This window comes from the organism of the source record quoted next, unplaced genomic scaffold, assembly GCF_019419815.1.
Source record: "Pyrus x bretschneideri cultivar Hongxiangsu unplaced genomic scaffold, Pyrus_bretschneideri_v1 Contig38, whole genome shotgun sequence".
NCBI lineage: Eukaryota > Viridiplantae > Streptophyta > Magnoliopsida > Rosales > Rosaceae > Pyrus > Pyrus x bretschneideri.
The window spans coordinates 3,430,852-3,451,979 of record NW_025999701.1 but is presented as its reverse complement, the minus strand read 5'-3'; the positions used below and the strand labels follow the sequence as shown (position 1 = coordinate 3,451,979).

The 21,128-nt window shown below is 35.4% G+C and overlaps 2 protein-coding genes across 2 annotated transcripts; both read right to left on the bottom strand.

Moving 5' to 3' along the window:
• Positions 1 to 1,613: 1,613 nt before the first annotated feature.
• On the bottom strand, positions 1,614 to 2,247 carry LOC125468413. The gene is made up of 2 exons (XM_048564102.1): positions 1,911 to 2,247; positions 1,614 to 1,790 (listed from the first exon to the last, which is right to left on the bottom strand). Exons 1-2 carry the CDS (start codon positions 2,064 to 2,066, stop codon positions 1,614 to 1,616), a joined length of 333 nt encoding a protein of 110 aa, XP_048420059.1. The 5' UTR covers positions 2,067 to 2,247.
• Positions 2,248 to 7,773: 5,526 nt separating this feature from the next.
• Positions 7,774 to 11,435, bottom strand: LOC103927000 (65-kDa microtubule-associated protein 1). Its single transcript, XM_048564222.1, has 9 exons — positions 11,330 to 11,435; positions 11,022 to 11,225; positions 10,653 to 10,901; positions 10,333 to 10,548; positions 10,052 to 10,207; positions 9,662 to 9,973; positions 8,962 to 9,049; positions 8,597 to 8,745; positions 7,774 to 8,359 (listed from the first exon to the last, which is right to left on the bottom strand). Exons 1-9 carry the CDS (start codon positions 11,399 to 11,401, stop codon positions 8,060 to 8,062), a joined length of 1,746 nt encoding a protein of 581 aa, XP_048420179.1. The 5' UTR covers positions 11,402 to 11,435; the 3' UTR covers positions 7,774 to 8,059.
• Positions 11,436 to 21,128: the final 9,693 nt, after the last annotated feature.

Genomic DNA, 21,128 nt, shown 5'->3' with positions numbered 1-21,128 from the left:
GAAACAAATCTAAAAAAATTAAGACAATTACAAAAAGATAGCATATCGAAAATCATCAATCTAGTTACCAAAAAATCACAACAAATTAATTTCTTAGAAGAAGAAATTAATTACAAAAGAATTGAAGAACAATTAACAAACAAATCTTTGTTACAAAGCATTGACAACTTTCAAAAGAAACTTTTTAATGAAATTTGTTCGGATATTCCCAACATCTTTTGGCACATAAAACAACACATGGTTAAACTTCCTTACAATAAGGAGTTTTATGAAAAGAAAATTCCAACAAAAGCTAGACCAATCCAAATGAGTCAAGAAGTTATGGAATTCTGCAAAACAGAAATCCAAGAACTTCTCAATAAATGAATCATTAGGAAAAGTAAATCACCATGGTCTTGTCCTGCTTTCTACGTCCAAAAGAACGTTGAGTTCGAAAGAGGAACGCCTTGGTTAGTCATTAATTACAAACCTCTTAATGAAGTCTTGGAATGGATAAGGTATCCAATTCTTAACAAAAGAGATTTAATTAAGAGACTTAGTCAAGCTATAATCTTCTCAAAATTCAACATGAAGTTTGAATTTTGGCATATTCAAATTCATGAGGATGATAAATACAAAACAGCATTTGTCACTCCTTTTGGTTATTATGAATGGAATGTAATGTTTGGTCTTAAGAATGCCCACTGTGAATTTCAGAATATTATGAATGAAATATTTAATCAATACAGTCATTTCTCAATTGTTTATATTGACGATGTTCTCATTTATTCCAAATCGATAGATGAGCATTGGAAACACTTAAAACATGTTTGCTAGGATAATTAAACCAAATGAATTAGTTGTCTCAGCAACCAAAATTAAGTTATTCCAAACCAATATTAGGTTTTTAGGATACAATATCCACCAGTCAACCATTCAACTAATAGATAGAGTAATTCAATTTGCAGATAAGTTCCCAGATGAAATCATTGACAAAACCCAATTACAGAGATTTTTAGGATCTTTAAATTATATTGCAAAATTTTATCCACATCTTAGACAACAATGCAAACCCTTGTTTGATCATCTAAAAGAAAATCCCTCATCATGGTCCAATACTCATACTTTCATAGTCAAACAAATCAAATCACATATTAAGACTTTGCCCTATCTTGGCATTCCAACTTCCAATTCATTCAAAATTGTTGAAACTGATACCTCTAAAATTGGTTATGGAGGTATTCTCAAACAATCAATTTCTTCCGAATTTCCTGAACAAATTGTTCGTTTCCATTCAGGAATATGGAATCCTGCACAAAGTAATTATAGTACTATTAAGAAAGAAATATTATCTATAGCATTATGCATTAGCAAATTTCAAGATGATTTATTAAATCAAAAGTTTTTTATCATAATCGATTGCAAATCTACAAAACATGTTTTACAAAAAGATATTCAAAACATTGCATCAAAACAGATTTTTGCACGATGGCAAGCTATATTAAGTATTTTTTTATTTTGAAATCGAATATATCAAAGGTAGTCAAACTTGCATCCCTGATTTCCTAACCAAAGAATTTCTACAGGGGAAGAATGACAGCAAGAAGTCCTGATCAGAGGTAATATATATATTACTAAATTCTACTTTCCTCTTGAACATCACCTTGATGATCCGGTGAACAGAAAATGAATATATCAGCCTCTTCTTGTAGTTTAAAGCTGGCCCTTTTCTTTACCTTTCCACTACTTTCTTTTCGGCACAAGCAAGGATCATAGACATCACTTCTTCCACTTTCATCAGTCAACAGCTTCTGCAAAGAAAAACTGTTCCTATAAGTGGAGGTCACATCATCTGAATCCTCTCCACCTAAAGATGGATAAACCCAATTCCCTCCAGAACCATAGTATTCCTTTTCACTGTTGTTACTAACCCTATTATCAATATCGTCGTTTCGGCACAGCGATGATGCTAAGAACCACTCTTCCAAAGTGAGCTTCTTCTTCTTAACCACTGTCATCTGCTGCTGCTGCCGCTGCTTCTTCGTCTTAGTCTGCTCGTTATCGGACTGCTCTAATTTTTCCCGCATGTTCTTCTTTCCTCCCCAGAAGCATTTTGGCTTCAAAAACTCAATAACTGATGAAGCTCACATGTTATTCCTTTACCTTACGCAATGGCAATCTCTCAGGGCTTGGAAACTGGGCAAAGCAATAGTAATAATTGACACCCACTTCTTTATTTTATTCTCCAATTAGGAGTCACAAAATAGTGCTTATAGATGGAAATGGAATACAGCATTTATATATAGGAAATATGCTTTGTATATTTTTTTATGCTTTGGATTCCTTGGATTCTCCGAAAAATTATTTCGAAATTTCTTGGCAAGGTAACTTAATTCTTATCAACATATTTGTTAAAAGTTTCAGATGGGCCGAGTGTTCCACCAGATATTGTCTCCAACTTAACCACGTGTAATTTAAGAAGTGTGAAGTTTTATCCTAAAAAGTTCTGATGCAATTAAAAATAGAACCATTTGTATATAAATTGTAATTTGTTTGATCAAATCTCCAATGTGGGATTTCCAACATACCTCTACATGTGGGACCATATCTTTAGTAGACCACATGTGAAGAGAACTTCCACATCTGGAAATGGAGTTTCCAACATACCTCCACATGTGAATATTAGGCAATAATGGGGTCCGAAAAGAGTACAGACCCAGTTTTTGAGTCCAAACAAACCTACATTGATATCACATTAAAGTTTCAGAGAGATGGGTCGAATGGTCCAACACCAATACTATCCCTAACTAAACACATGTTGCCTAAGAGGTGTGACATTTTATCCTAAAACCATTTGTATATTAGTTGTAATTTGTTTGTTAAATCTTCGATGTGGGAGTTCAAACATTATCTCCTAGACTAGACAGGTAAAGTTAGGGTAGTTTGGTATTGCTATACTTTTTTTTAAATAAATTGCTTCTGATGTGCTGTGAGAATAAACAGCTGTAAAATAAAGTTGTTAAGTGTTTGGTAAACCTTTTTTTTGTAAAAGTGCTTTTAATAAAAAAATAAAATAAAAAATAAAACAGTGTATGAGTGTTTGGTAAACTTTTATATAATTTATGACACACCCCGTTCCGAAGGAGGGCATGTTGGCCGTCACGTGAGAGTGACGTAACCATTTACACAGTTCGGAAGCTTTAAAAATATACAACTTCTAAGATGAAACACCCGAAGGTGAGTCCTCATTTGATCCATTCTGTCAGAACACCGTTGAAATTCCTCGTAGTCACCACACCTTTGCAATTCTTGAACCTGGAGGGGCGCAAAACCAAAATTGAGTGGGTCAGTAAAACAAATCTTTTCCAAATCCAAACACTTCTCAAAAACTTTGTAACCCTTCTCCGTAAAACTTGTATACTTTCCCAGAAAATAAGCATATATACGTATGTATAAATATGTCAATCAAGCTCAAAGGTATGCCAACTATGCTCAAGATATGCCACATCGGAATCTCATAATAAAATGTAAGTACTCAGGCATAACTCATATCAATAACATATAATCTGGCAGCCGGAGTCACCTAACGTGACCTGTACGGCTGCATATATAGCTCAAATCTCATTCACAATAACTAAACAACTGAACCTGCCCACGAGTCGGAACCACCTAAAGTGGTCTGTACGACAGGCTGTGTATGCTTTAGTGCTACGATCACGTGAAGCTGGGCGAATAATCGCGGGTCACCTACGAGTCGGAACCACCTAATGTGGTCTGTACGACAGGCTGTGCACCTAGCTTGGATCCAAGCTGAGCATAAGGTGCGGGGAGGTGAACATCACGTGAAGGCTGTGCCCTGCTCAGGGCGGGAGCACTCATACTGGGGGTGCAGGTTATGAGCTCTCTATCACATCTCTATCATATGATTCTTCATATCTCAATCATATCTCATGATCGTTATCAGCATAATATCTCAATCGTATCTCAATTATATCTCAATTATATTTCAAACATATCATAATCATAATTCATTTGTATTTCCATAGTATTTCAATCGTATTCCAAACGTATTTCATACGTATATCAAATGTATTTCATACGTATATAAAATGTATTTCATACGTATATCAAATGTAGCTTACCTGGGCCTCCTCAGCACCATGCAACAGTATGCATAATTATGGTAATGCACATATTAAAATACGATGCATATATGACAGGATATTTAATTCGTATTTCTTTTAAAATACGTTTTCTGGGAAATACGTCAAGTATATATATATGGAAAACAAAACTGCCCACTCACAGATCACATCGACGTCTCGTAGATCCCTGAGCCTCCCCTAGATTGGTTACATTCTTCTTCTGTATAATTTTCACCTATACAAAAAGTAACCAAATTGACGTTATTTAACGCACATACACCAAACATTCGTCAATAACTTTCTCATACGTTGCTCAATTTGGGTATGTGAATATACCACGGTGATCTACACGACGTCACGAACACGTGACAATTTTTAGAACTCAATTTGGAGCTCTCACGCACCCTCACGCGCCCTGTCTACGCGCTGCCCATGCGCGCGTCTTCTTCCTCACGTCGCTGGACTGGTTTCGCCGGAGGTGGGTGTTTTGCCGGAATTTCTGGGTAAATTTCAAAGTGTCATAACTTCTTCATTTCTTAACCATTTTCGACGTTCTTTATATCAAAATGAAGGTATTGACGAGACGAACACATCCATACCTTCCTTAACCCCTAACTCGGCATGGATTCGCCGGAAAAAGCCCCGAAAGCTCCGGCCAAACTTACAGTTCGTGATCCCGACGTCCAATTCCTTCAAACGAAGCACTCCGAGCTTCCTTAGGACCTCACCAAGCTTCCTACAAGCTTCAAAATCCCAAAAACATCAAGTTTTACATGTGCATGAACAGTGCACACGTACAGTGAAATTGAAATCCATGTTTTCCGAAGTGAAACTCACCTGAAATTGGTACCATCGTGTTCGTGTGGTCCTCAGGAGTACGATGGTGGTCTTAGATCTTTCGTTGGTATAGTTTTAGGGTGGTTTTGTGGGTGGTCTGTGTGAGTTCGAAGGAGAGAGAGAGAACTGACAGAGAATGAGAGATTTGTGAGGGAGGAGAGAGAGAGAGACAAGATGCAGAAATGGGGGAGAGATTTGAGGGATGTGGGGTCCTACCCACTCCCCAAATCATCAAGTTATAACATATTTTACGCCCCTTAGTCCCGTTTAAGGGCATTTTCATAACTTCACGTCCTCGGAATTAAAATTCCGGGACGGGTTGTGACAATTTACTTTGAATATGTTAAATGACTAAAAATGATATAATATTTAGTATGATATAATAATTGTCAAAGACAATAATGTAAGGGCAAATATTGTAATATTATAAGAACAAGACTTGGCTGCTGAAGAATCAGCCGCCTCTAATGCTGAGAACCAATCACGACTGGACATGTGTCCAAGTTGTGATTTTTTTAATCACAACTCAGACACATGTCGCGCTGTGATAGGCTCTCAATAGGAAGGGTTGTTGATTCTTTCAACAGCGAAGTTAAACCTATATTATAAAACATGTTGGAGTATACTTGGCATTTGAAAATTTTATTAAATGAGCATTGATTACTATACTTTAAAAAAAAAACAAAACAAAACACACAAAAAAAAAAAGGGCACTTTTTTTAGAAGCATAGTAGACTCTGCTTCTGCTTTTCTCTATTTTCTACTTTCATTGACAATAGTTTTTTTTAAAAAACACCTTTTTTTTTTTTTAACCAAATACATTTAATGTTCTAGATTTTTTTAATAAGCTCTTCTTTTTTTTTTAATAAAAGCACCACAATCCGAAACCAACCCTTAAAGAGCAATGTGGATTATATCAATTAGTTAGTTATGAGCAATATGCCAATATAGTCCTGTATTTATGATGACTTTCCGTAAAATTATATAGAGTTAGTGGAATCTAACTGGTGGTCATGGGGTTCTCTTTTTCCTTGTTCGGGGTTTCTCTTATTGAGTTTTTTTCATTATTTTAAAAATTACCGCCTAAGTGCTAGGCGATTGGTCACCATCCTAATAAATGCTTAAGCATTTGAAAAATAAGAAAGGACACCTAGACCTATTGAGGCGCCCGCCCAGACCCACCTAAACACCTGCCTAGGTTGCAACTCACTTAGATAGAAAATAGATACTTTTCCTTTTGCATTTTATTGTTTCCAATAAATTGTAAGAGCTTATTGAACACTTAAATAAACACATATTATATGTTTGCTCCCCATATTTTCATTATATTCCAATACTTCATAATATATATGTCATTCTATTTTCTAGTTTATGCTAAAATTATATATATTTTTAAGTATAAACAGACATTTATTTACACAAATACAATAGTTTATTTAAATCCGCCTAGCCGTCTAGCCCTAACCCTCCGTCTGACTAGCACCTAGCGTCTTTTAGAACCTTGATTTTTTTTCGGACAAGATTTTCTCTTAAACTGTTGTTTTCATTTGTGAGTGAGAGGTTTTATGTTTGATTATGTTTAAATGCAAATTTGAACTACATTATTAATAGTCAATTGTAAGGTTTGACCACCCTCCATTATTGTAGATAAAAAAATAAAATAAAAAAAACTATGTATCTTTTTCCTTGTTTGGGATTTCTCTCATTTACGCTAAATAAAATTATTTAAAATATCTTGTAAAAAAATGCTCCAATTTGTAATAAGCAATAGATATGTAGCACTAGATGGTGATCACCAGGGAACCAAAAAAATATCTTCACCCAATTTGTTTTAAAATAAATTTTAGAAACTCTTGGATCATCCACCTCTTCCACGAGGACTAATTTTATTAACTGGCTTATTTTGAAGATAAACACAAAGGCATCCTTAGCAGACAAAATTGTTAGTTTACAAACCCATAAGATAACATAAAGTTAATGCCAATTTAGAAAATAGTTCTAAATCTCAAAGCTAAACTTATTAATTGGGACCCTAATAATTTACATAAGCCCCTTAGAATGGTGAAAATGAAAGATCTATCATTTATATATATATATATATATATATATATATATATATATTTTTTTTTTTTTTTAATTTTAGCTTATTTTTGTATCCTAGCTACGAAACACAGTAGTATAACAAAACCTGTATAAGGTTTTCTTCCTGGGTCCATTGAATCTTCAACAATGAAGTACAACAAAATTCTGCTTAGATTGTGATTTTGAATGAGCTTATATAAAACGCACTACTTCTCTTCTTGCCTTATTCTTTTGGGGTAAATCTTGAACTTTATTCATAGTATCATATAAGGTTTGTCCATGTATGAAACCTAATGACTATCAGTGATTTTCGTCACATGATTTGTGTTGTCCATGTATTTAGCTCGAGTGTAGCCAAACATGAGGGGGCGTAAGCTAAAGCAACGTTAACCTCAGCATGCTTCGCATCTCAAGAAAGAAAATCTAGGAAGGAATTTCGTACCCATCATTATAGTTTGGAAAAAGATACACACATTTATCCTCCTACATATCTTTGGTTAGTCATGTCAATTGTGTCCGTTTAATTTATTCAATCCAATGAACATATATAAAAAGGGGTGTCTGGGAAAAGAGTTTGTTCAAATCAATTCCCTATAACTTTAAAGTTTTCTTACTAGTATTAGTATACGAATGAGCAGCATAGATTACCAAGTTCGTTGCAACCAAGACAGGAAATTCAAATTAGACTTTTGATATGGTGTACCAGTTATGCAAAGCAAAACAATAAAAGTGGCGAGAATGCAGATGCAGGATTTTATTTCCAACACAGAATAATTACCGGCACAGGCACCGTCATGCTTGCTTGCTACAATATAGATCAAAACTTGAAGAACAAAGAAAGCAACACGTATTTAGAAAGCTCCGAATGCCAAAACATAACATGCACAGGTACAGACGTCACAGTTCACTCTCCAATTTACCCTCACTGTTTCATACATTATATCCCTACTGCAGTAACAAGTAAAAACACTAAACTTCAACAGAGCTGTGTAACCTACAGTACTCTCCCTTATTAATTACGGTGAAGCCGGAACCGTGTCAGTGCCAGAAATGTGGGAGGCAGCATCCTCTTTTGCCATTTCAACGTAGTTCATAGGAGCGACGGGCCTAAGATCTCTCTTCCCATCTTTCACTACAGACCTGCTTCCATTTTGATGAGCATTAAGTGAAAGCCGTCTGCCAGGAGTTCCATTGGGGCCACCATTTGCACGAGGACCTACTACCTTCTTTGTGCCAACTGGTCGAGCAGGGCTAGGCTTTGAACCAAATATGGTTTCTTGTTCTGTATGTTGTAGCTCTTGGTACTTCTTCTGATCCTGCAAAATCCATCGGACATAATCCCATTTGATACATGATGACAATAAAGTCAGACTGCTATGTAATAACCAAAACCATACACACTACAGTAATGTCAGATTAGGACTTGGGTCAAATAAAACGTAACTGGTTTCATACTCAGGCACATATCAGAACTCGTACAATGATCAGTGAAAATGTAATCACCTCATATAATCATCAATGAGCATTTGATTATCTATTCAAGTAAAACGTACCCTCATCCTCCGCTTTTCTTCTTCTCTTTCTTGCCTCAGCATGGCATACTCATCCAGCATAGCAAGGAGAGGAACACCATCATAAGTAAATGATATGCCACGCTCTTCCTCCCACCCACGTGTTTTGGCTACCAACGTGTCTACAAGAGCTGCATTGCCAAGAAAATGAAATAATAAGAATTTGGAGGTAATGGGTAATCAAAGGGTGCTAATTGGCAACAATGCACTGTTTAATTTTCTTTTATCAATAACAATATTACAGGCCACACAACACTTCCATATACTTATGAGCCACACTTTTTGTCAGTTCTGCATCTGCAAGGTACAATCATAATAATTGTGTTATCCCTTGATTCTACACATACCTGGAATTTTGTTAACCAGAATACGTGCTTTCTCTGCACGCTTGAGGTTTAGGTGCGCACCTCTACTCGCATTATACCTGTTTTCATCCTGTTTGAGCAAGAAAATGTTGGTTAGAATGAAACACTTCAAACGGTTCAAGTATAAAGAATCAGCAAAATTCAAGTGGGCTGCATAGATGCAAAGTAGATTCTCCTCAGCCAGTTATTGGTTTAATGATTAAGTGACTACACTAACCACCCTGAAAAGGCAAGACTCCAAGCCAAGAACACACATACGCCCAACCTCCCCCCAAGGCCCTTTTTACCGAAGTCCAGCCATGAAATGATCACATTTTCCTGTATGCTTAAATATAGTTTGGTAGGTGGTTAAAATGTTAGGACTCTCCGCAGGCACTGGCCAGGCCCTTTTTACCAAGTAGCTTCATTCTTGGAACTATTAAGTGGCAATAATTAATTCAAGCATGTCTACCATCTACTGTAATTACAAAGAACAAGCATCACAGGTATAAAATCTCTGATTCCACCAGCTCTAGTAGTACGGTAATACCAGTCTCTTTACTAAGGGAAAGGTCTAGGTAGTTCAACCTCCAATGATGGGGAGCGGACAAGAAAGGCGAAGGGTATATGAATTCCTAAAATCCCCACTCCCTAATACACATGCACACGTAAGCAGATATATTTTGAGAGAGGGTTTACTTACGCGATTGTAGTCCTCAAGCCAACTCTCTTCCTCACAGGCTGACATCCATTTCTCAACCTTGTCCAGTATATCCCTTCTGCTTAGAGCTTCATCCTTTGCTTTCGCTATCTGATCATCCATGTCAGCCAGTAATTCAGTAGGTTCAACATTCCCCGAATCAATGAGTTCCATAATCTTTTCTCTGGCAGCTTCTGTATCTATTTCTACATGAGCTCGAGCAAATATCTCCTCTAGCTCTGCTTGCTTCTTGAACGCAATTTCTTTCATCCTGCTTGACTTCAGCTGATCGAGCCGGTCAACTTCGACCTCAGTCTGAAAAAAAATCGAAGAAATGAGTAAACCATGATACATTGTTTGACTAACCATTGAACATCAATATGCTTCATATACCTGTTCAATCAGATCCAGCGCAAGAGACCCAGGAACAGTCACTTCATCTACTGAAGCTGATATGTTACAGGTTACATGTTCAAATAATCTCCTTTCCTCGTCAGGGGTATCCATCAGATTCCACAGATCAATGAGCTGAGTTGCTGACTCTTGAAGCTTCAGAGCGAAGACACAAGTCAATTTTAATTCAAAGATCCAACAATCATTGTTTTTTTTTTTTTGGTAAACACAATAATTGTTTGTAAAAGCACAATAAATGGATAAAAAAGGAAAAAGAATACCTTATGCAGCCTCTGCTTCTTATCTTCTTTTAGTGCTAAGACAGTCTTTGCCAGCCTAGATAGAGTATCATTGCTAATGCTTTTGGTATGCACACCAGTTGAGTCATTTAAGCTAGGATGAACCTCTGTAACAGTACTCAAGAAGTCCAGTCCAAGTACAGCACAAAGATCGTGCACTGTGCTCACGAATTCAAGCACCTTGTGCAATCTTTCACTCTGCCAGATCAAATGAGCAATTAACATTATCATAGTATTCCACATGAACTGTAGACTACTGTGATAGTGCACTTGTCATGTTCACAAGGACAAGATATTTTTACCTTTTCCTTTTGAAGATCGTGAAGTTGGGATTGAAATTCATCTAATTTCTTCAGGGATAGATCAGACTCATCAACCGCAGGACTCTCGCTGAGATTCGAGTTCCCAGCAATTTCTCCACAAATCTTTTGAATTTGAGACTGAACATCAGTAAACTCCTTCACTCTCTCCTCTTTCTGTTCCCACAGCTGTTCCAGTAGAGGCGCTATAGCCCCAAGCTGTTCCTTGATTGTCCCTGAAGTCTTCTCAGGCTGTAATCAAATTAACAGTTCACTATTACTTACCATATCTTTGATAGTACTATTAACATGCTTTAATGTAGCAATAACAAATCATCAGTACATATGAGGAAGATGTATGCAAGTACTCACAACTCCAGTAAAACTTTTTTCTCCAAGAGCTGATAGAAGACTGGAAAGTTCAAGTCTGGAATCAGACAATGCCTGAAGAAGCTGTGCCCTTGACTTAGCTGCCAGCTCGACCTTCCTCTTGTATACATCAAGGCACTCTTGCTCTAACTGAAGAAGCATTTTGTCTCGTTCTTCATCACTCTCGCCAACTTCATTCCAAATTTCCTAAATAAAATCATGGATTCGTTCAATAGCTAATCTTCAAAGTACATACAAAGAAGCCGTGGGGAAGAAAAAGACAAACAACCAAAGGTAAAAATATAAATTACCTGCAGTTTCTGCAGCAAAGAACCGCAAGTGGTTTCTCCAACACGAGGACTTTGAGCATCCGCGACAGCCATTTTTGCTTAGCCTAAACTGCATCATCAAAAATTTCAAAAGGCATTCTATGCTTTTTCGAAAACAGCAAGAGAGAACTTGACCAGACAAATAATGCACAAATACTTTGGCTTCAGTCATATAAGATGCTAGCTAATCTGCAAAAGGACAGTAGCATAAAAACGATCACAAGCATGAAAGAACCTCAGTTGGGTATTAAAAACCAAAACACAGTTTCTCTAAACATTAGTACAAAGATAACCCTCTATATTTCTTCTGGGTTCTGGAAATCACATCTATCAACGACGAATACCTTGAACCCATAAGAATTAAATTTTGGTGAAAATTGAAGTTCCAAACACAGATCACGCTACTCACATTATGTTACGGACTAAACAAAACTACAATCCAAGTCCAAGTCAAAGAACCATAAACAATTGAACCATATCATTAGTTTTCTTCCTTTGAATTTGGAGTGTCAAGAAAGAAAACTAAAGATTCCAAATCTTAAAAACCTCAACAAAGAATACAATAATCAAGACAGGAAACTTCTTTTCCTCCCATTTTCTCATCACCAAAAACAAAGCACTAATCTTGGTAGTACATTACACTAAATCCCACTTAATTAACCAAATCAAATCACTAAATCCAAGATTCCAAGTTCATAACCAGCAACCAATCATCAAGAACAAAACTTATCAAACCCAATCCCAAATACAAACCCCACAAACAAAATCACCCAAATTCACTACAGTAAACAAAAAACCCACCAAGAAATTACCCCCAGAAAAAAATGCATTACCAACCAAAACCCATTAACCCCCACATTCAATCAAGAACCCAAACACATCAGATCCCTCAACTTGAACAAACACCCAAAAACCCAAGACACATACAGAAAAGCTGAGAGGAAGTAGCAGAGAAAATGCTTACCAGGTCGTCCTTAATGGTAAGGGATTTCTGGCGTTTGTGGGTTTTTCAGATCTAAAAGAGTGAGTGCCTGTTCTTCCTCAGTGCAATCTCTGAGAGTGAGAGTGATGGAAGCTAACTAAGGACAGAGGAGGAAAGATTGGAAAAAAAACAGTGCGCAGGTGATGGATGGGACAAAGATGGGGCCCTTATATACCATAATCTAAAATGGTTGCTAAAATTTGGATTAGCAATGCCCTGCAGTTGGTTGTTATTTACGATTCTGGCACTGTGTGAGAGTTAATAGGAGGTTTGCTGATTTGACTGGTTTTTTGTCTGGGTCTGGGATGGTCAATGAGCACTTAGAACAAGTTCACAATTTTGGCCATGGAAATTGAAAAAAAAAAAAAAAAAAAAAAAACGTACAGTAAAAGGAGATTTGTCTCACTCCTCCATATCTCTTCATCTCTTCGTAAATGTTTATATTAGATCCATTGAATCTTTTATATTAGGTTTATTGTTTATTAAGTATTCTACATTAGATTTATCGTATGAAAGAAATATTGATGTGTCTGTAATTAATCCATGTTTTTTTCTTTAAAAGTACAATATGCATTAATACGACAAAAAGAATACATGCATATTAGAGGATAGGGTCCATTTAAATGGGCTTCGATAACAACCTTACCGGAAATTTCAACCCGGTCGAAGGGGAAAAAAAAAAAACTTCCAGCACTAACAAGTTACAAAGTTGTAATATCTTAAAAAATGAGATCCGTGATTACATAAAGGGTTCCTCAAACTAAAGGCGCTTTATTCAATTGGAAATTTGAGAGATTTTAATGAATTTATAAATTCATGGATTTTTATATAATTTAAATTGGTTGGTCGAGATTTCATGTAAAATTTTGATTCATTCCCTTGAAATCTCATGGAAAGAGATTGGATTTGTGGATACTTAAAATAAACTATGAAATCTCTTCAATTCTCTCAAATTCCTCAACTTTTTCAAATTCTTTAAAATCAGTTTCTAATTGAATACAACTGGAATGTTATAGACTTTTTTAAAATTCTAATTGAACTCATCCGGATTTGTAAGGATTTTAATAAACTAACTCAAAATGTTAATTGAATACACTTTAAATTTCAGAGAGCTATTTAAAATCCTGATTGAATACTCATAAATTCACTAAAATAATTAAAATCCCTCAAAATTCCAATTGAATACACCTCAATAAATCACTTGTTCTTCTAAAGACAATCCCAGCCTTGCCAGCTGCAACCTTGTTTGCCTTCTTTCGAGTATAAGTGAGTTTTGTGTGGAGAATTGCATGCACATGGCAAGCGTTGTTCGCCACATGCCGCAACGAAGAAGTATCGTCGGATGCATCAAGTTTTAATGTAGCGAGAACATGTTGCAGAGTCTACCAAAATTATTAATATAGACTATGTTCACACCCCCCAAATTACTTTCCTTACACCTTTTTATTTTATTTTTTTTAATATTTTTGATAGTCTACGCATCACTTGATAGAAAAATATTAAAAAATTAAAAGAATGTGGAGAAAGAATTTAAAGTGTGAATATAATCTCTCAATTATTAAAACAATCACACAAATGAGAGCATCTCTAGAGCATCTCATTTGGAGATGGTATGAGAAAATTATTAAAACAATCAGCTGGAATATTCACTACTGTTTTGGTTAAAAATTATAATTCCTATTACAATTATGATACCCCACTAGCATAATGTTACAATTATGAAACAATCATTGCTGATATAATTCGTGTTCGATTACCATTTTTAATATGCTTATCCTAGACTATTTGGGTTGCTCATACAACACATAAACAATTTTCATTTGTAAATTTTTTTTTTTTTAACAAACGATATTATCTACATGATAGAGTATATTTAGTTTCACAATGAGCTAGCAACAATGTGGTTCAAACTCGCATTTGACGAGAATCGAACCTAAAACTTTTCACTTACAAGTGAAAAGAAATATCACTTGGTCATAGTACTAAGTGATCATGTGTAGATCATTAGAAGAAGAATTAAAAACCACAAAAAGTGCCTTAAGATTCTAAACGTGCATTGAAGGGTCACAATAACCCTTAAAATACATCAAATGTTCAAATCCAAAGTTTTTTATATGATTGAAAATTTCCAAACATTGTTATATATACAAGGAAAGGAAGTGGCATTTCTGTGATTGAGTTGAAGAAGAATGGCATTTACCTGGGTCGAAGAAATGATAAGAAGAAAGGAGAAAGCATTGGTGTGGGTAAAGAAAGAGTGGTGATCACTGGCCATGGCTTAGGTGTCATCACGAATCCTACTGGTCTCAATCTTCATATCCAATTATCTGTGTGCAAGGCAAGGCCTCCAAAATGTTGAGACATGAGATGAGATGAGCTTTTCTATCTTTATATCATATTTATAGTTAATATAAGCGCTCCGGTTACAATGTTAGGTCTCACTCAAAGCACTAATAGTATGTAGACGTTGTGAAGATTAAACAGATTCTTATAACTACTGTTCTAAAATTTCCGCCTAGTACCTCCGAAGCTCCGTCTTGATTCATCCTAAGCGTTTGAAAATTAAGAAATGAAGTCTAGATCTACTTAGCCGCATGCCTAGAACCCGCTTAGGTCACGACTCTCACTTAGACATAAAAAATATAACTTTCATCTCGCATTTTTTTAATAAATTGTCAGAAACTTGTTGAATATTTGGAATAACACTCATTATAATCTGGTTGCTCATATGTTTTAAAACTTTGTAATCTATTGTTACTCTATTTTTCAATTTATGTATCTCAATACCATTTTGTATTCTTTCAGTATAAACAAGCACTTATTTATACGGTACATAATAAGTTTACTTAAATTCATCTAGTCCACATAAGCCCCACCTAGCTGACTAGGTGCTAGATCCCAGTTCGCCATCCCATTATCGCCTAGCATCTTTTAAAACCTTCCTAATAACAAGAACATTTGAATGTAAAGTGAGAGAAAAATTACAATATAAAAAGGATATTAGAAACTGAAACTTCTTACATTTAAAAATATACAATTAGAGTAAGAGCTAGGTGTGAGAAATATTTTATTTATACAAAACTATTCTTTCCTTCTTAACTATTTTTTGTTATATATATATATGTATATATATATGTATGTATATGTATGTATGTATATATAAAATAAAATAAGCAATTTACACCATATCTCTGGGCTTAAACCAAAATTCATCTGAATTGCCTCAAAAAGTATTCACATGATCGCCATGTGAGTCACGTAGCACGAAAATCATGTTTGGACGGAGCCAATGTTCCTCATTTCCGTCCAATTTCAACCAATTCCACCCAATTCATGAACGGAGCCATCTTGGGCTCAGAGGGGGTAGATGTCCCTGCTCATTTTTTTGGGATAAATTAAAAAAAATAAAAAAATATAAAAAATAAAAATAAAAAATAAAAAACCTCTCTCAGTTGTTTGTGACATTAACGTTAACTTTTCATGTGCTACTTCTATTGTTGAAAGAGCATTTTTGATCATGAAATTTATGAAGATCAATTGTAAAATTGTAAATCAATAGATGAATGATAACATGGTTATATTTATTACAATAGAGATATTTGATGGTATTGGTAATAACGTTGTCATCTAACACTATCAAAACATAAAAACACATAGATGGTTATTATAATAATGTTGTATAAAAAAACCTTATAGATTAATATATGTGTTTTGTTTAATAATTCTTAAGCTTTTTAATTTGTGACTTTATTGTTTAAGGATGTTGTTTGAGGATCCCCTCATCTACATAGATCTCTGGATTCATCTTTGACCCCATTTACCCTAATTTGGCTTTTACACCTAGGAAATGAACAAGGAAGAGGTGGGAAGACGAGTTTTCCCTCAAATGAGAAGGTGAGGTGCCTTGTTATACAAAAACAAGTCTTTCTTTTTACATGTTTTTCCATATCCATATAAAATGAGACCAAACTATGGTACAATAGTCATCTTGGGTTTGTAGGAATTCAGTTTTCCTTTTGAAGTTCATCATATGAACACATTTAGGGTGCGTTTGTTGCACTGGATTATTTCAGACTGAACTAAGTTGTAGGGATTAAATTAGACTAACTTACAATAGACTAAGCTGGATTGACTTAGTGAAGCGTTTGATGCAGTATGAGACTAGGAAGTTGAATGGTTAACAAACTATCATATTATATCATTCAATCCATATGTTAATGTTTTATTAATTAAAAATTAAAATAAAATAAAAAAACTCTTCACACTCTTTCTCTCTCTCTCTCGAAACACCTATCTTTTTCTCCGTCCCATTCTTTCCCTCCCTTCTCTTTTTTCTACCACTTTTTGCCAAATCTTAAAACGCATAATCCAAAATCCTCAATCTCGTTGATTTGAAGAAAATTTTGAATATTTTTGGAAGAAAAGAAAAGATTTAAATTTTGGTTATTTCACCTCTTTGGATCAATGATTCTTCTTGAGATCATTGGAATCATTTCCCATCTGATTTTTCCGGCTTAATTTTCTTATTCATAGCATTGTTTCTAATTTGATCTATTGTTTTTTACAGTGCAAAGTGATGCTCCTCTGGTGGTTCCATGGACAAAGGAATGATTGTGATGGGAAATCGCCGACATTCTTGCCCCTCGCGTTCCTTCAAGCACACCAAGTGGCTCATGAGTCTCCTCACGCTTCTCCTCGTCGTGTTCCTCACCCACCATTGTGTTGGAAGTATGCCCACAAAGCCACTCATTTGATGTAATAGCTTTTTGGAATACTTATTGTGTTAAACTTTTATATGTTTAATAGAAGGGCAAAGCTTATTGTTAATCACTATTTATAGTATCTTGTGTTTAAGCAATAAGGGAATCCAAGGAATGTATTTGATCTAAGAGACAAGTGATTTAAGTTAGTTAAATTAACGAGACCTTTCTCTTATGTTCATTCCTAAAACGTTCCTAGCCATAGGATTGCCAATTGGGCATTGACAATCCGCTAAGGTTAGTATGTGTTATGTCGACTCAAGCGTGAGTATGAACTAGTCTCAAGTCATTTGGTGTTGGACACTAAGGCAAACACATAGGTGCTCGAAAGAGTAATCGAGTACACTGAACTACGATCAAACAAGAGTTCGAACATACATGTCATGTAAGAACTCAATAGTTGCAATATGCAAAGTAGTCCTTTGACCTGAGGCATCATTGATGTCTAATGGTTAGGTCCTTGATCTTTGATTATGTCAACGGCATTCCATTGGAGTGTCCACGGCATTGTTGGGGTCAAGCTATCTAGTCATGTAGGCATATGAATGTACAACAAGGGATCTCTAACCTTCCATGATGGAAGGAGAATACTCTAAGATATGATTCGAGAGTCTTTGGCCAAAGCATATGAATATGACTAAGGAAGATGTTCCAAATCTTATTCGATTGAATCATATAAAGAAGTATCACATTGGATAGTAGACATGAAACAAACTATCACTCAAACAATGTGATTAAGAGTATTGTATTAGAGAAGGACCGTATTGCATTGTAGTTGTAACTGGATAGGTTCTCCAACCACTTCTACTTAGCTTGGGTAACCATGACATGCTGCTAGGCGTCACCCATGGTTTGTGGAAGCCCTAAAGATTAGCAAACACTAATTTAAGGGAGAATTGAAATGTGGTTTCAATTCACAATCGATCGTTATGAGTAACATCGCCCACTACCTCGCTAATTGGAACCTAATGGATCGTACACCGAGTAAAGATATAAGTGAAGAAATTATATGAAATGGATAAGCAATTAAATGGTTTAATTGAAGAATGGTCAAGATTAATTAAATAGTTAATTAATTATACGAAACGTTCGTATTGGGCGTTTAAGTTAGTTTTGGGCTTCGGGGCACAAAAACGTTTTGGCCCACAAGGCCCATTATGTTTAAGATTGTATGACAACTAAAACAAAATGGGCAATTAAGCCCAATAACAACTAATGGCCGGCCATAACCTTAAGGGTAGTGAACTTGGCTTAATTGCAAGTTTGCCACTCCATTGTGAGGTGGTATAAATACATCTTTATAGCCATTTCACCTTAAGGGGTTTCTAATTGAATTTGGGTGAAACCTATTCTCTCATTTTCACCTTAGGGGAGGAACATCTAGCAATCTTTCTTCCCTAAGTCATCCATTTCATCTTCAAACAATATCTTTGGTGTGGAGACTTAGAGACACCAAACTTTTGGTGTTTTGGAGAACAAATCCTCAAATCCTCAAAGAAGAAAAGGAGCACTAAAAGGGAGGAAATCACAAGGAAGATTCAAGGAGCAAGGAGGTGACTTGAAGGCCCTCCACTTGGGTGAATCCCTTGTGTAATCAAGGATGAGCTTCAAGGGTAAAGAATCTCTAAATTCTTATTCTCTTTAATTTTGTTAAAGAGTCTTATGGTTCACCATATACTAGGCTTTGAAAGTCATGGGTTTTATGAATTGTTTTTGAATGCATGCCTACTTTAAAGAGTTATTAGTTTGCATATGTATTCAAATGTTCTTACATGTTCTTAGCTAGGACAAAATTTTTCCTTCAAGTGGTATCAGAGCCTAGGCCTAGTTTATGGTGGATCCTTTTGGGTTTTGTGATTTTTCATATTTTGTGATTTAAGTGTTGTAAATGTTACAAGCTTTGTTCTTGCTTTGAATATAAATTTTACTTGAAAATTTAGCATCTCAAATGTTGTAGATGTATTTCATTAAAGCATGAATAATGGAACTAAAAGTTGGTGCCAAGTGTTTTGGGAATTTCGGCCAAATCCAAAGGGTGATTTTTTGGGTTCATGTTAGGCTTGTTAAAATGGTTTTAAAGTGCTTTTTGGAACCCCTAAGTACCCTAGGATAATAACCCTCTTTTGAGTTGTGAAAATTTGAGTTTTGATGGAAGAAAACATCCATGGTGCTATTATGAGTTTTCATGTATGTTCTTCATATTTCTTGAAGTTCTTATCAAGAACAAAAAGTTTTGAAGTTTTGATTCAAAAGTTTTATGTTTTACATAAAGTTTTGATTATTAGTTGATGGGTGATGATTATGTCAAAAATATATTTTTGAATATTAGTTAATGGATGATGTTTGTTGGTAAGAAATGATTAAATGGTTTTAATTATATCAAAGGTATATTTTCTTTTCAAACCAACCCCACTATCTTTAATCTCACCCACCAAAATCCACTTACAAAATTTTATTGTATCAAAAAACTCAATATATCTATGAATGGCCGGCCACCCCTCTAGTGGGGGGCTTTTGTGCAATTAAATAAAGTTTTGATACTTTTGTGTATTTGTATTATGGCCCAAAAGTTTGTGTATTTGCAAAATGGCCCAAATAGAATGAGAACAAAAATTGTTTTGTCTCTTTAATGAGAATTGGATTTTCATTATATTTAGTTCCATTTAAATCAATTCTATGGATCCAAAAACCAATTGTTTAAAGTTGCTTTCTTAGTTAATTTAGTTAATTGAGAAAAGGGTGATTATGAACCAAAGGCCTCGATAATTGAGCTATGTGATTGGCCGATTTACATTATGAATGCTTGGGTTTTAAGTAATGTAGATATGAATGTAATTTGATTAGTTCAAGTTGTTGTAAAGGGCATAAGCCCATTATTTGTGTTGTAAAAGGGCATAAGCCCTTCTTATTATTTCATGTATTCCTCTTTGATTATATGTATGCAAATTGGAATAGTTGGGTCCAACGCCCAATAGGAAATAACGGTTTAATTGGATTAAACGCGTAACTAAAATCAACAACTATCTACCTTAAACCCAAGGTCCAACACAAGGCTCGTGTTGGATCAAATCAAACGGTTCATAATCATCCTAAAACCTAATATGACTATATAGTCCATATGAGGATGCAATGCGTTCGTTAGTAGTTCCATATAGTCTCGCTTGTTTCAACGAAACAGTGGGAGTATTATATGCTACTAAATCATATTAACTTGGACCAATAGTTATGATAGGGCCATGTTCTTTTAATATGATTAAAATGTTTTGATGTAGCCCAAAACTACTCCCTCAAACGAATATTAAGTTGATAAACGAGAGATGTTTTGAACATTTCTTCGTAGGCCTTCCACCGTGGTGGGCTCCAATCGTTTGTGACTTGTACACCGGCTTCACCCTATCATGGGGGAGTACAAAGTGCATGCTTACACTCAGGAGGAGTCCATAAACATATGATGAGGTAAGTGTAGGCAACGAGGATAGCCAACCTCGTATCATCGTGAGGTTATTCTTGAACCCCTACATGAACTAAGCATGGTGGGAATAACTTAACTAAGTGCAATAATGCCAACATCGTATCATCGTGAGGCAACATTCTCTAGAGGCCAAACAAGATGGGTAATTACAAATGTTGTAAATGAGTAATGCGTTATTCTCTCATCATCATTTTTGCTAACCAACATCGTATCATCGTGAGGTGGGCTTGGTAATGGTGAGTCTCCCATAACCCGCTAAGAGTTCAAAATAACTCTCGAATTCCATTGAGGGATGTGGAGTTTGCCAAAAATAGTGGGTGATACTATTTGATTCAAGACCCAATCAAGTAGATTAATCAACAATCTAATACGATTTCTGTTATGTTATGTAGTTAACGACATGCCTAAAATACTACCCACCATTATACTTGACAAAATGGCCCAAGACTTTTTCCTTGCATATCTCTCGGATGATTTCACTAAGTTTATTGTAAACTATAAAGTGAATAGATTCGATCATACTTTTAACGAGATGATTGACATGTGCTGTAAATTTGAAAGATGTTT